The sequence below is a fragment of the Blennius ocellaris genome (genome assembly GCF_963422515.1).
Source record: "Blennius ocellaris genome assembly, chromosome: 18".
Taxonomy (NCBI): domain Eukaryota; kingdom Metazoa; phylum Chordata; class Actinopteri; order Blenniiformes; family Blenniidae; genus Blennius; species Blennius ocellaris.
In genome coordinates this window covers 3,427,080-3,439,277 of record NC_137667.1, presented here as the reverse complement: position 1 = coordinate 3,439,277, position 12,198 = coordinate 3,427,080, and the positions used below count along the sequence as shown (strand labels likewise).

The window sequence follows — 12,198 nt, the reverse complement described above, 5'->3', positions numbered from 1 at the left end:
GGAGATAGAGCGGAGGAGAAATCACATATGAGAGGACAAGGACGAGGAGGGGAAAGAAAAAAAAAAGGAATAATTTAAGCGTTTCCTGACAGTCGACTGTATCACAATTGCAGTAGAGGCTTCCGGCGACGCCGTGTGAATATTGGGCGGGCTTCTTAGGGACCGTCTGCGGCGGGCGAGCGTTTAAAAAAAGAAAAAAGAAAAAAAAAGATCCCGGCGAACGCCCTTGTCCTCGGCGCGCTGGGAAAACGACACCATTACAGTGAGCTATGTCACATATTAATGCCAGCCGGTGCGGCTAATGGGCTAAACTCCAGCGTATCAGAGGGAACCGTGCCCCTTAAGAAACACCGTGGCCCAGGAGAGCTCATCATCGCAGATACCCACGGTAAAAGGAAGGGTGGGGGGGGGGGGGGCGGGAGTGCCGAGGGAGAAAGTCAAGTGGAGTCCTCCACCCCAGGCGCCGCCTTGACGGGGAGCGCGGAGGTCCGATATGTGGGGATTTTTAAATATTCAAGCTATGGAGCTCGGGGGGGGCGCGGCTATCCTTGGTTCACCCGGCGCTCAAGAGGGGAGAAACGGCCCGACGAGGAGAATTACTCGCTGGGCTGGAAATTACGCCAGATGTTGAGTGGCTGGATAGTGAAATGTGAGCCGATGGTGTTGGAAATGTCAATTAGAAGGTAGCGCTCTGTGATCCACCGCCAGGTGTGTGTGTGTGTGTGTGTGTGTGTGTGTGTGTATCACCTTGAACATTTGAAGAGATTAGATAAACGTGTGCACGCGTGACTTCTGATGAACCAGTCAGAGATCAGGGATCATTTTTCCAAGAGCTTCTTCCCAAAATGGCTTTTAGTTAACGTGCAAAAAAACCAAATACATTTCTCGGTAAAGACTTTTTGCAACTTTTTGAAAACACCTCCCAACATGGGACTTGCATATAACTTGCTATAATAAACAGTTTTAAATGTCTGGAACAAACTATTAATAAAATCTAATTGTAAAAAAAAAAAATCCTTTTAAAATCCTTATATTTTTGTTTTTGCAAAAAACCAAATATATTTTTCAGTAAAGACTTTTTGCAACTTTTTGAAAACAGCTCCCAACATGGGACTTGCATATAACTTGCTACAATAAACAGTTTTAATTGTCTGGAAAAAATTGTTAATAATATCTAATTAATAAAAAAAATCCTTATGAAATCCTTATTTTTTTGTTTTTGCAAAAAACCAAATAAATTTTTCGGTAAAGACTTTTTGCAACTTTTTGAAAACAGCTCCCAACATGGAACTTGCAAATAACTTGCTATAATAAACAGTTGGGTTTTTTTGGTCTGGAACAAATTATTAATAAAGCATAATTAAAAAAAAAAAATCCTTATATTTTTGTTTTTGAATGACGCTGCTGAAGCCGATTGCCCAGAAAAAGGTAAGTCAAGGGTAAAGTTGTGCAGTTCATGGTACAAGTTCACACACCTGTGATTTTTTCACTGTTTCCACAATATATATAATATATAATATAATAATTATATAATAATAATAATAATAAACATAGCAGTCGTAATACGGGAGAAAAAATTAATTTGGAACATAACAGAAGTAATACATGAGAAAAACCAACCAAACAAAAGAAGTAACAGAAATAATTGTTCATTGTAACGTTAATTATTTTTCTTTTTACTGGTTTTTTGAAGCAGAACAGTGATTTGCACAGTTTTAATTCCATAAACCTCCCAGAATAAAAAGACATCTGTATTTCACGTTGGTTCTCGCCATTCAAACCCACCTTGACCTCGTTCAGGTGCGCCTCCATCCCCTCCCGCTCCCGCCGGCAGAGCTCCAGCGCCTCCCGCGCCTCGCGCTCCTTCTTCACGCCGCTCTCCTCCAGCGCCGCCCTCAGGCCGCCCAGCTCCTTGGCGTGGACGTCCCTCTGGAGCCGCAGCTGCCTGCCCAGGGCGTCCCGCTCCTCCTGCAGCGCCCGGAGCCGGGCGCCCAGCTCCGAGGCGTCTCTCTGGAGCTCCTTCCTGGCGCTCTCCTCCGCCGCCGCCAGCCGCTGGGCCAGCCGGACGCTGGACGCCTCCGCCCGCTGCAGCTCCGCCCGCAGCTCCGCCTGCACGTCGCGCTCCCTCTGACTCCGCCGCGCCTGGACTTCAGCCTCCTCCTCCAGCCTGCGCTTGTCGTCTCGGAGCGCCGCCTGGACGGCGGACTGCCGCTGAGCCTCCTCCTCCAGGGCGGCTTTGGCCTCCTTCGCCTGGGGGTCAAAAAACGGAAACCCGGTGTGTTTTCGTCGCGTCGATTTGCGCGAGTGGGCGAGAGAGAGAGAGAGTGGCGCACCTCCCGCGCCTCCTGCTGCAGCGACAGGCAGCGCTGGCGGCTCTCCGACAGCTCCACGTCCTTGCGGTGGAGCTCGTCCTCGCGCTGCGCCGCGCGGCCCCGGACCTGAGCCAGCTCCCGGTGCGCCGCCTCGGCCTGCTGGCCCAGAGCCTTCAGCTGGGCCTGGGCGCTCTCCCTCTCCCGGGCCGCCTGCGGGGGGGGGGGGACGGACGGACGAAGAACAATACCGATGAGAGCGGGAGAAAGAGTGACGGAGAGACAGAAGGGAGGAACATATGCAAAACCGGCGCCGATAGGAGACCGGCGGCGCCCCGATAAGGGACAATGGGTCCAGGTCTGTTGGAGGCAGATTGCTCCTAATACTCTGGCTTTCACCGGAATTTGCAAAAGACTTTGCCGCGGCTCAGAACCTAATCATTTAATTGAGTACTTGATTCTCTCGCCTAATTCATTAAGAGGGCAGAAGCGATTTGGTAATTAATTCCCGTCACGTCGGCGCGCCAGGTGGGAGGCGGTCTGTCGCTCCCTCTCTCCGTCTCGCCGTCTGTCGGCGAGGAGCCCGTTTGGAGGCGACTCCCTCGCTTCAAACCAAAACGGTCGCGACTTCTAAAAAGGGAACGGCAACGGTCAGACGTTTAAAGTCCGAGTGAAATGAAAATTCCACCTCCAAAACACTCTGGCTGTCGCTTCAAGGATCCTTTTTATGCTAACTGGTCCAAGGGTAAAATGTTAAAACACGGCAATCTGCGAGAAAATAGCCGATAAACGGCGCTATTTCCTCTGCTGGGCGGAGCTTCTGACAATAACAGAGTGACATCACGAGTTGTGCACACGCCCAAGTTGTGTTTACATTATGGAGGATCAGAGTTTTGACCACGAAGAGGCTGAATTTAACCATATTTCATCATCATGGTCATTTCAAACCCAGTGATTGATGAAGAAGACACAGAAGGTGGTTCTGCCATCGGTGACCCCGTCTGGAACATGTTTGAGGAAGCAGAAGACGCTTCGTCCTCCATTCGTCCTCGTCTCCTCGCCTCAGCAGACGACAGTTTTCACCTTTGAGGCTTTGAGGCTCCTGACTTTTGGCAGAACGACCGGCTTCCTGCATCCAACACGTCGAAGAGCTTTTCTGACTGCGGAATCACCGAAGATGAGTCCAGGTATTACTTGATCGTCTACTAGCCGCCTGAGCTAGCGGCTCCCACTAGCCGCGCAAGCTAGCCGCTCCCGCCGCCCTCCTCCTTTTCTCCTCTCTCGGTCTCTTCCAGGCTCAATCTTTCATCAAGGCTCATAAAACGCCGTCTATAACTTCAAAACACTGTAAAAACTTGGATATTTAATAGGAAACAAGCCAATATAAACACAACAGATGGAGATCTGCACAACTCGTGACGTCACGCCCACGAAGAAGGATTCCCCCGACTTCCTCAGCTGGAGATTCAAAATTCAAATAACTTTGTTATGCGACAACAGTGGTGGGGCAGAGTCGGAGGAACCTTAGAAGTAGAACCCCAACTATCGTTTTTTTGCAAAGTAGTGTGTTACATTTCACTAGGCCTTTAATTAGTCAGCGACGCACAATCGGCGTGACAAAAAGCCGTCCCGGTTTCAATCATTTAAATCAAGCCGACACGGCCGCCCGGGTCCGACTCCGACGCGACGCAGCGGAGGGACGATTTGCATAAGCGTCCACTCGCCGCGCTTTGTTTTGAGTGCGTGAACATTTCCCAGCATGTAATCCTACAAGGCTGCCAGATACGGAGCACTTTGAGCAGTTCCTCTACCCCCCCCCCCCCTCCCCCCATCACAGGGTGCCTCTTTTATCCAATAATACATATTAAATCCTGCTTTCTGAGCCTCGTTCTTCACCGCGCGGCAACTGCACCGAGAAAACACTGATCAATTATAGACAACATGCGTTTATAAACTATTAGAAATGCGTAACTATTATGAATATTGCAGCTGAAACTGCAAAGGCAAAGTGGATATTTATTTCGTCAGGGCTCCAATACTGTACATTTAAAATCCAACTTCTTTATTTATCCCTGAAGGGGCAATTTGAGGCTGCATGCAGAGGAAACTCGCTTAGTTATAGAAAACAAATCCCCAAATTCTAAAACAAAAGGGTCTAAATAAACCAGTAGGAGCCGAAATAATGAAAGAAAGAAAAGACGGTAGTAAACAAATATACAGTTGTGAGATGAGTTATGTCCATTATGTCAATGCAACTTACTACGAACATAATCTAATTTACATTAACTAACGTTAGTAAATTTATTTTTTTTATTGTAAATGTATTTTTTTTATTTTATGTTTCCTGTATCTTGCGTCACCTGCCGAGGGACAATAGATGGAAATTAGCATTTTTGCTATAATCTGGCATATTTGCACCGTTTTACAGATGTTCATTAAGATGCACCGTCGCCATCAAATAAACTAATAAAAGATGTCAGTATACGATATTGAGGTAAATGACAAAATGGGAATTGAAAGCAAACAGTAGCGCGACGACGTTTCAAGTGAAAACGTGTCATTTTTTTCCTGCCGTTTCCATGTTGGGCCACTAGTGGGTGTTGTTTTTGTAATGAAGCTCGACACACACACACACACATGCAGGCAGAGAGCAATATAAACAATAACAATGGCGTGTGAAATGAATAAAATGTATTTTAAAAATCAGCGGTATTCCTGGATCCAACACGTCAAAGCGCTTTTCCGACTGTGCGGAATCACTGAAGATGATGTTCTACTAGCCGCTCGAGCTCGCCGCGCGAGCTAGCCACGCCAGCTAGCCGCGCGAGCTAGCCGCTCCCGCCGCCCGTGTTCCTTTTCTCCTCTCTCGGGTCTCTTCCAGGCTCAATCTTTCGTCAAGGCTCATAAAACGCCGACTATAACTTCAAAACACTGTAAAAACTTCTAAAATTCTAAATTCAAATAACTTTGTTATGCGACATAGTGGTGGGGCAGAGTCAGAGAAACATTAGTAGTACCCCAACTATCGTTTTTAGCAAAGTAGTGTGTTACATTTCACTAGGCCTTTAAGTCTCTACAACTGATCTCAGGTCATTTATTCACAGTTTTAAAGTCTTGAAACATCCTTGAGTCACACTCTTTGGATTTGAATCTTTAATTTAGCGCGACGGTCACCTTGAAGAAAGGAGCGGCGACCCACACAAAGTCACACGGGTTCTGAATAATCGGCAGTCAAACGCCAAGAAAAGGGAGGAAGTGAGCGGACCGGCTGCCAGCTGGCTGATAACTCCGCCTGGAGCGGGAGCCGGAGCGTTTGAGTCGGACGCCGGCCAACTACTGTCGACCAACAAGTGCCAAACGACGCAGAGTCGATGAGCGGCGAGTGAGATTTCCCACAGTCTGGTGGGTCGGGGCCACCGAGAGCTTTAAAGTCCTCCAGCGAGGGGCGAGAGACAAAAGCAGAGTCCCGCCTTGTTTACACAACGTTTCCCGGTTAAAAAACGCTTTTGTTGTGTTTTCAGTGTCTTGTTTACACAACAACGTTTCCCGGTTAAAAAACGCTTTTGTTGTGTTTTCAGTGTCTTGTTTACACAACAACATTTCCCAGTTAAAAAAAACCCCGCTTTTGTTGTGTTTTCAGTGTCTTGTTTACACAACAACGTTTCCCAGTTTAAAAAAACCCGCTTTTGTTGTGTTTTCAGTGTCTTGTTTACACAACGTTTCCCAGTTAAAAAAAACCCGCTTTTGTTGTGTTTTCAGTGTCTTGTTTACACAACAACGTTTCCCGGTTTTAAAAAAAACGCTTTTGTTGTGTTTTCAGTGTCTTGTTTGCACAACAACGTTTCCCGGTTTTTAAAAAAAAAACGCTTTTTTTGTGTTTTCAGTGTCTTGTTTACACAACAACATTTCCCGGTTTTTAAAAAAACGCTTTTGTTGTGTTTTCAGTGCCTTGTTTACACAACAACGTTTCCCAGTTTAAAAAAAAAACGCTTTTGTTGTGTTTTCAGTGCCTTGTTTACACAATGTTTCCCGGTTAAAAAACGCTTTTGTTGTGTTTTCAGTGTCTTGTTTACACAACAACGTTTCCCGGTTAAAAAACGCTTTTGTTGTGTTTTCAGTGTCTTGTTTACACAACAACATTTCCCAGTTAAAAAAAACCCCGCTTTTGTTGTGTTTTCAGTGTCTTGTTTACACAACAACGTTTCCCAGTTAAAAAAAACCCGCTTTTGTTGTGTTTTCAGTGTCTTGTTTACACAACGTTTCCCAGTTAAAAAAAACCCGCTTTTGTTGTGTTTTCAGTGTCTTGTTTACACAACAACGTTTCCCGGTTTTAAAAAAAACGCTTTTGTTGTGTTTTCAGTGTCTTGTTTGCACAACAACGTTTCCCGGTTTTTAAAAAAAAAACGCTTTTTTTGTGTTTTCAGTGTCTTGTTTACACAACAACATTTCCCGGTTTTTAAAAAAACGCTTTTGTTGTGTTTTCAGTGCCTTGTTTACACAACAACGTTTCCCAGTTTAAAAAAAAAACGCTTTTGTTGTGTTTTCAGTGCCTTGTTTACACAATGTTTCCCGGTTAAAAAACGCTTTTGTTGTGTTTTCAGTGTCTTGTTTACACAACAACGTTTCCCAGTTTAAAAAAAATGCTTTTGTTGTGTTTTCAGTGTCTTGTTTACACAACAACATTTCCCAGTTTAAAAAAAAACACTTTTGTTGTGTTTTCAGTGTCTTGTTTACACAACAACGTTTCCCAGTTTTAAAAAAAACGCTTTTGTTGTGTGTTCAGTGTCTTGTTTACACAACAACGTTTCCCAGTTAAAAAAAACGCTTTTGTTGTGTTTTCAGTGTCTTGTTTACACAACAATGTTTCCCGGTTAAAAAAACCCGCTTTTGTTGTGTTTTCAGTGTCTTGTTTACACAACAATGTTTCCCAGTTAAAAAAAACCCGCTTTTGTTGTGTTTTCAGTGTCTTGTTTACACAACAACGTTTCCCGGTTTAAAAAAACACTTTTGTTGTGTTTTCAGTGTCTCGTTTACACGACAACGGTGCTCGCAGCTGCTAAAGAAACAAAAAAACAAAAGAAAAGGTTCGCGGGACGGAACTTTTTGACAACGCACCGACTCCGTCGCCGTGTAAACAAGGGGGAAATGACACTTTTTGAAAACGCTCCAACTCTTGTTTTCTGTGCAAAGTGGCGAAAACTTTCTGAAAAAAAAAAAACATCGGCTGTTATCGTCCGCCGACGTGCTCGCTGTATTAATTTTTAGCGTTTCTATAGTTGCCGTGGAAACGGGCGTCCTTATCAATGCCTGTAAAACGCTTGAGCGACGCGTTTTCACTTTAAAATGCTACCGTGTGAATGAGGCCTCAGTTTTCGTAGCTACATATCGTGTCTCATGTCACAAGCGAGTATATATATATATATATTTTTTTTTTATCTTTTTTTGATTGAAAAATACAATAGTGTACATATAGGATATTGTACAAGTCATGTCCTTTTTTTTTTTTAAACAATAAAAATAGCAAGAACAATAGAACCCAGTCTCTGACAGCAATATAATAATGAAATACGGCGAATGTAAAGTAAAAAGTAAACAACAAAAGAAAAGATTATAATAAAAAATTATAAAAAAATTCAATAATAATAATTAAATGAAATTAAACATGAATAGGATAAGTAATAGCAATAATGATTTTAGAAAATAACAGTAACCACAACAATGACGAAGTAATAATAATAATAATAATAATAATTAAACGGGTGTACAGACAAGTCTTAAGTACAGATGGGTAACACAAGCGAGTATATTTTTAATGAATGGGCAGTTTTCGTGTAGAATGATGAGTTCATGCACGACGCACATCGCCACTTTTTTTTGTGTTTTTTCTTTTTTTTTTGTCGATACAAAAGGCGCTCGAGTGCTTTCGATTTTAAACGGCTACACCTTCCAGACGCCTCGATAATCGCATGCAAAACATTCGCTTTACGGAGGCGATCAAGTGATGGAGCAGCTAGAAAGTGGAGAAACGTTCGGGGAAAACCAAAACCCGCGGAGGTGGACTGGACGTGGGGATTCGTGCTCGGGGTCGCGGTGTCAAGGTCGGTTCCTTCGAGAGTTGCGCAATACTCCTCGAGTGGATCGTTGCAAGAAGAGGGACGTGAAAGAGGGATGTGTGTGTGTGTGTGTGTGTGTGTGTGTGTGTGTGTGTGTGTGTGTGTGTGTGAACGGGCTCACCTGCGAGGCCTGGTCGGACTGGAGCCCAGCCTGGGCCCTCTCCTCCTCCAGCGCCTTCTGCAGCCTCCTGCACTTGGCCCTCCACTGGCGCACCGCCTCCTGGGCCCTGGTCCTCAGCTCCTCCCGGCTCCTGGAGCTCTCCTGGAGCAGCGCCTCCGTCTCTCTCCTCTCCGTCTGCCCCCGAGTCTGAAACCACCATTGACTTCATGAATAAAGTCCGTTTCTTCCCCCCCCTCCCCCAACCGCAGCTCCCGAGGACATCATTAATACGCTAGTTTCTCCCGACACAAACGTGTGGCTCAAGCTCCGAACGCCACACTCCCGTCTCAACGTCCGCCCCTCGATTTCAATTACACGTCCTTCTAATGAAAGCAATGTGAAAATACCTGCAAGTCCCTGAGCTGCTCCAGCATTCGCAGCTGCTGCTGCTCCCTCCCCGCCAGCTCCGAGGATAATTCCTTGTATCGCATGGGGGCAAAAATAAAAGAAAGAAAAATGAGAGGGAAAGGTCAAGGTGTGTGTTTGAGTGAGTGCCATTTCTCTTGGGAGACAGAGAGAGGGAGGGAGGGGGAGGGGGGGGGGGTTAAAAAAAAAAAAAAAAGAGGTGGAAAAGGAGACAGGAGAGTGAAATAATGGGTTTAGAATGACTGGCAAAAAAAAAGAAGAAGAAGAAGAAAAAGTAGCAAAGATAACGGCACCATCGATTTTCGCACTTTTCTTTTCGGGGGACGGGGGGGCGGGGGGGGTTTCGGCGCAAAAGGGCAGGAATCGCGAGCAAAGACGACGGACAGAAAGGACGGAAAGGTCGGAGAAGGTCGCGGCTTGTTTACACGCCGCCTACAATTGGATTACGTTACGACGCCGCTGTGAAAAGTAGTCCGATGGCGAGAGAGAGAGAGAGAGAGACGGCGCGGATCAAGAGAGAAATCGCAAGCGAGCCGAGGATTGATCCGGAGCTTAAAGAAAGGCGGCGGCGGCGGCGAGGTCGCGGCCGTCGAGGCGTTCGTACCGAACGGGAGAGTCGGGAGTAATTAGTCAAACGCTGATTAGTCGCTCAGCCGCCGAGAAGTTCGATCTTTCACCCGTTTCTCCATATCGTTGAACATTTATCATTAGAGGAAATGTTTCCAATGAGCAAGAGCCCCGTTCATCAACAGCTGATGTCTGTATTAATCGTCATTGTTTTGTTTTTTTATTTGGGTGTAAGATCCACGAACAATGATAATAAAATACGAAAAAACACTGAATAATTTAAAATTAACAAGTCAATAAATATTATGTGTGATTCTAACGATAATGATGTAAATGGAGATTTTTTTTCCTTTTAAATTCAGTTTTTTTCTCGTTTCTAAAACACATAAATGAATATAGAAATAAATAAATGGATAAAAGTACGTGCATAAAATAAAATAAATGAAATATTTTGCGTGATTGTAGTGACGAATATTTTTTTTTTTTAAATGTTTCTTTCCCTTTTTTCTTGGTTCCTTGTTTTGCATGTACAGAAATACATAAATGAATAAATAAATGGAGGAAAAGTAACTGCATTAAATAAATAAATAAATATTTTGTGAGAGTCTAAAGATAAAGATATAAAGGGAGATTTGTTTCTTTAAATGTACATGTTCTGAAATACATAAAAGACAACGTTAAATAAAATTAAAAATACATAAAATAAATTATTATCAAAATAAATAGTTAAATACATTTCTAGATAAATAAATAAATTTCTAGATAAATAAATAGCTAAATAAATTGCTAGATAAATAAATACATTTCGAGATAAATAAATTGCAAGATAAATAAATAGCTAAATATATTTCTAGATAAATAAATTTCTAGATAAATAAATAGCTAAATAAATTGCTAGATAAATAAATAGATACATTTCTAGATAAATAAATAGCTAAATAAATTGTTAGATAAATATATAAATACATGTCTAGATAAATAAACAGCTAAATAAATTGCGAGATAAATAAACAACTAAATTTCTAGATAAATAAATAGTAAAATAAATTGCTACATAAATACATTTCTAGATAAATAAATAGCTAAATAAATTTCTAGATAAATAAATAGCTAAATAAATGGCATTGAAATTGGTGATTCATTCTTTCACAACCTTTTTTGTTTGTTGCCCTCACATCTATTATAACCATTGAAGCCAGACACCAGGTGATGCATTCGAACGCCCACTTCCTCTCCTCCTCACGCCTCCTGCGTGACGGAGAAGTGTGGGCGTCCCGACGGAATCCCCCCCACGAAGGAAACGGCAGCGATTAAAGGAAATGTGCTTTAAAGTGCAGCGACTGCTGCGAACATTCTGCTGATAAGAGCCGCAGCCTCGAATCGCCCTGCTTAGCGAGAGGATGTGCAATTTGATTTTTTTTTTTACATAAAAAGTCTTGTTACAGTGACGGAAGTGACACGTCGTGCCGGTCTGAGGCGAGATGAACGACTGCCGGTCGACTTGTGATCTCGCCGTTCCAGCTGTCACTTCATCTGACGACTTTAAGAGGATCAAGTGTGTCGCCGGGGTTCGGTGGAGGATTCCGCCATGGATGAGCGGCGCCCGGCAAACTGAGATAACCCCGCCCGGGTCGGCCCGGGGCGAAGTCAAAGAGCGTTGCCGGCAGTCGTTGCTCATCTCCAGCTGACAGGCCTCACACACATTACATTTATTCTTTAGAGTTTGTTTTAAGCACGGATTTCAAACTCCGACGTCTCTCAAGTACGTTCTCAAGCGCGGACGCAGAACTTTCCTTTGCGTTTCGGATGTCCGTTTCCATGACGACGGTGCTCAAGAGTCCCCGCGCAAAAAAGCAGCTTTTGGAAAATGGCTACCAGGGTTGAACTTTTTCTGTTGCCGTGGAAACAAGGGGAAAATGCAACTTTTTCTGAAATGTCGCTAAAAAAAATAAATAAATAACAGCAGCGGCGGCCTCCTCGACTGTTTTAATGTTTGTGACCTGTGTTTTCACAACAACAACAGCGTCAAGTCGGGGCGCGACATGCCGACTGCGTCGTTTTCAGCGTTTCTGCTGTTTTTCAAAGCGTTGCGGCGAAGCTATTCTGAAACGAGAACACAAAAAAACGACGAGTTTTCGCTTGAAGAAACAACGTTTCAAGGCCTTGGGGCCCCACAAAGAGCCACTTGCATAAAACCAACTGGTGGAGGCGAAGCGACGGAGACGTCACCTGGTCCTTATGGGCACAGATAAACATGCTACATGTATATCTGTGCATATATAACTACATGCATATAGAACGACTTACAGATATAGAAATCTAATGCAGAAATTGCTCAGGGGCAAAAAAAAAAAACAAATATGCAAATGTAAGTCTGTTAATGGGCGCATATTTTAACCTGTGCATACGAATCTGTATGTAAAGATACAAAGAGGAATATGAATAGAGACACACACACACAACCCTACAAGGCGCGGTGGTTAAAATAACTAAATAACTAACTAAAGATAAACATGCAGGGAGCTTCAGTGAAGCTTCTTGTCGTTTTTACAAAGACCCCAAGGGCCAATCCCAATTCTATTTGCACCCCTCCGCCTACCCCTTAGCCCTCCGCCTCCAAAACGAGGGCAAAGGCAAAGGGGTAAAAGTTTCAGCCCTTAGATTTGGGACACCCCTGTCCCTC

General features: G+C 43.9%; 1 protein-coding gene across 1 annotated transcript in view; it reads right to left on the bottom strand.

Annotated features, from left to right (window-relative positions):
• Positions 1 to 12,198, bottom strand: part of cep128 (centrosomal protein 128) — a 65,249-nt gene that overhangs the window by 38,864 nt on the left and 14,187 nt on the right. The window contains exons 12-15 of the mRNA XM_080514610.1: positions 8,930 to 9,001; positions 8,544 to 8,729; positions 2,334 to 2,522; positions 1,786 to 2,250 (exon numbers count right to left, since the gene is read on the bottom strand). Of these exons, the coding sequence (XP_080370736.1) occupies positions 1,786 to 2,250; positions 2,334 to 2,522; positions 8,544 to 8,729; positions 8,930 to 9,001 (912 nt within the window). The remainder of the gene's footprint in view (positions 1 to 1,785; positions 2,251 to 2,333; positions 2,523 to 8,543; positions 8,730 to 8,929; positions 9,002 to 12,198) is intronic.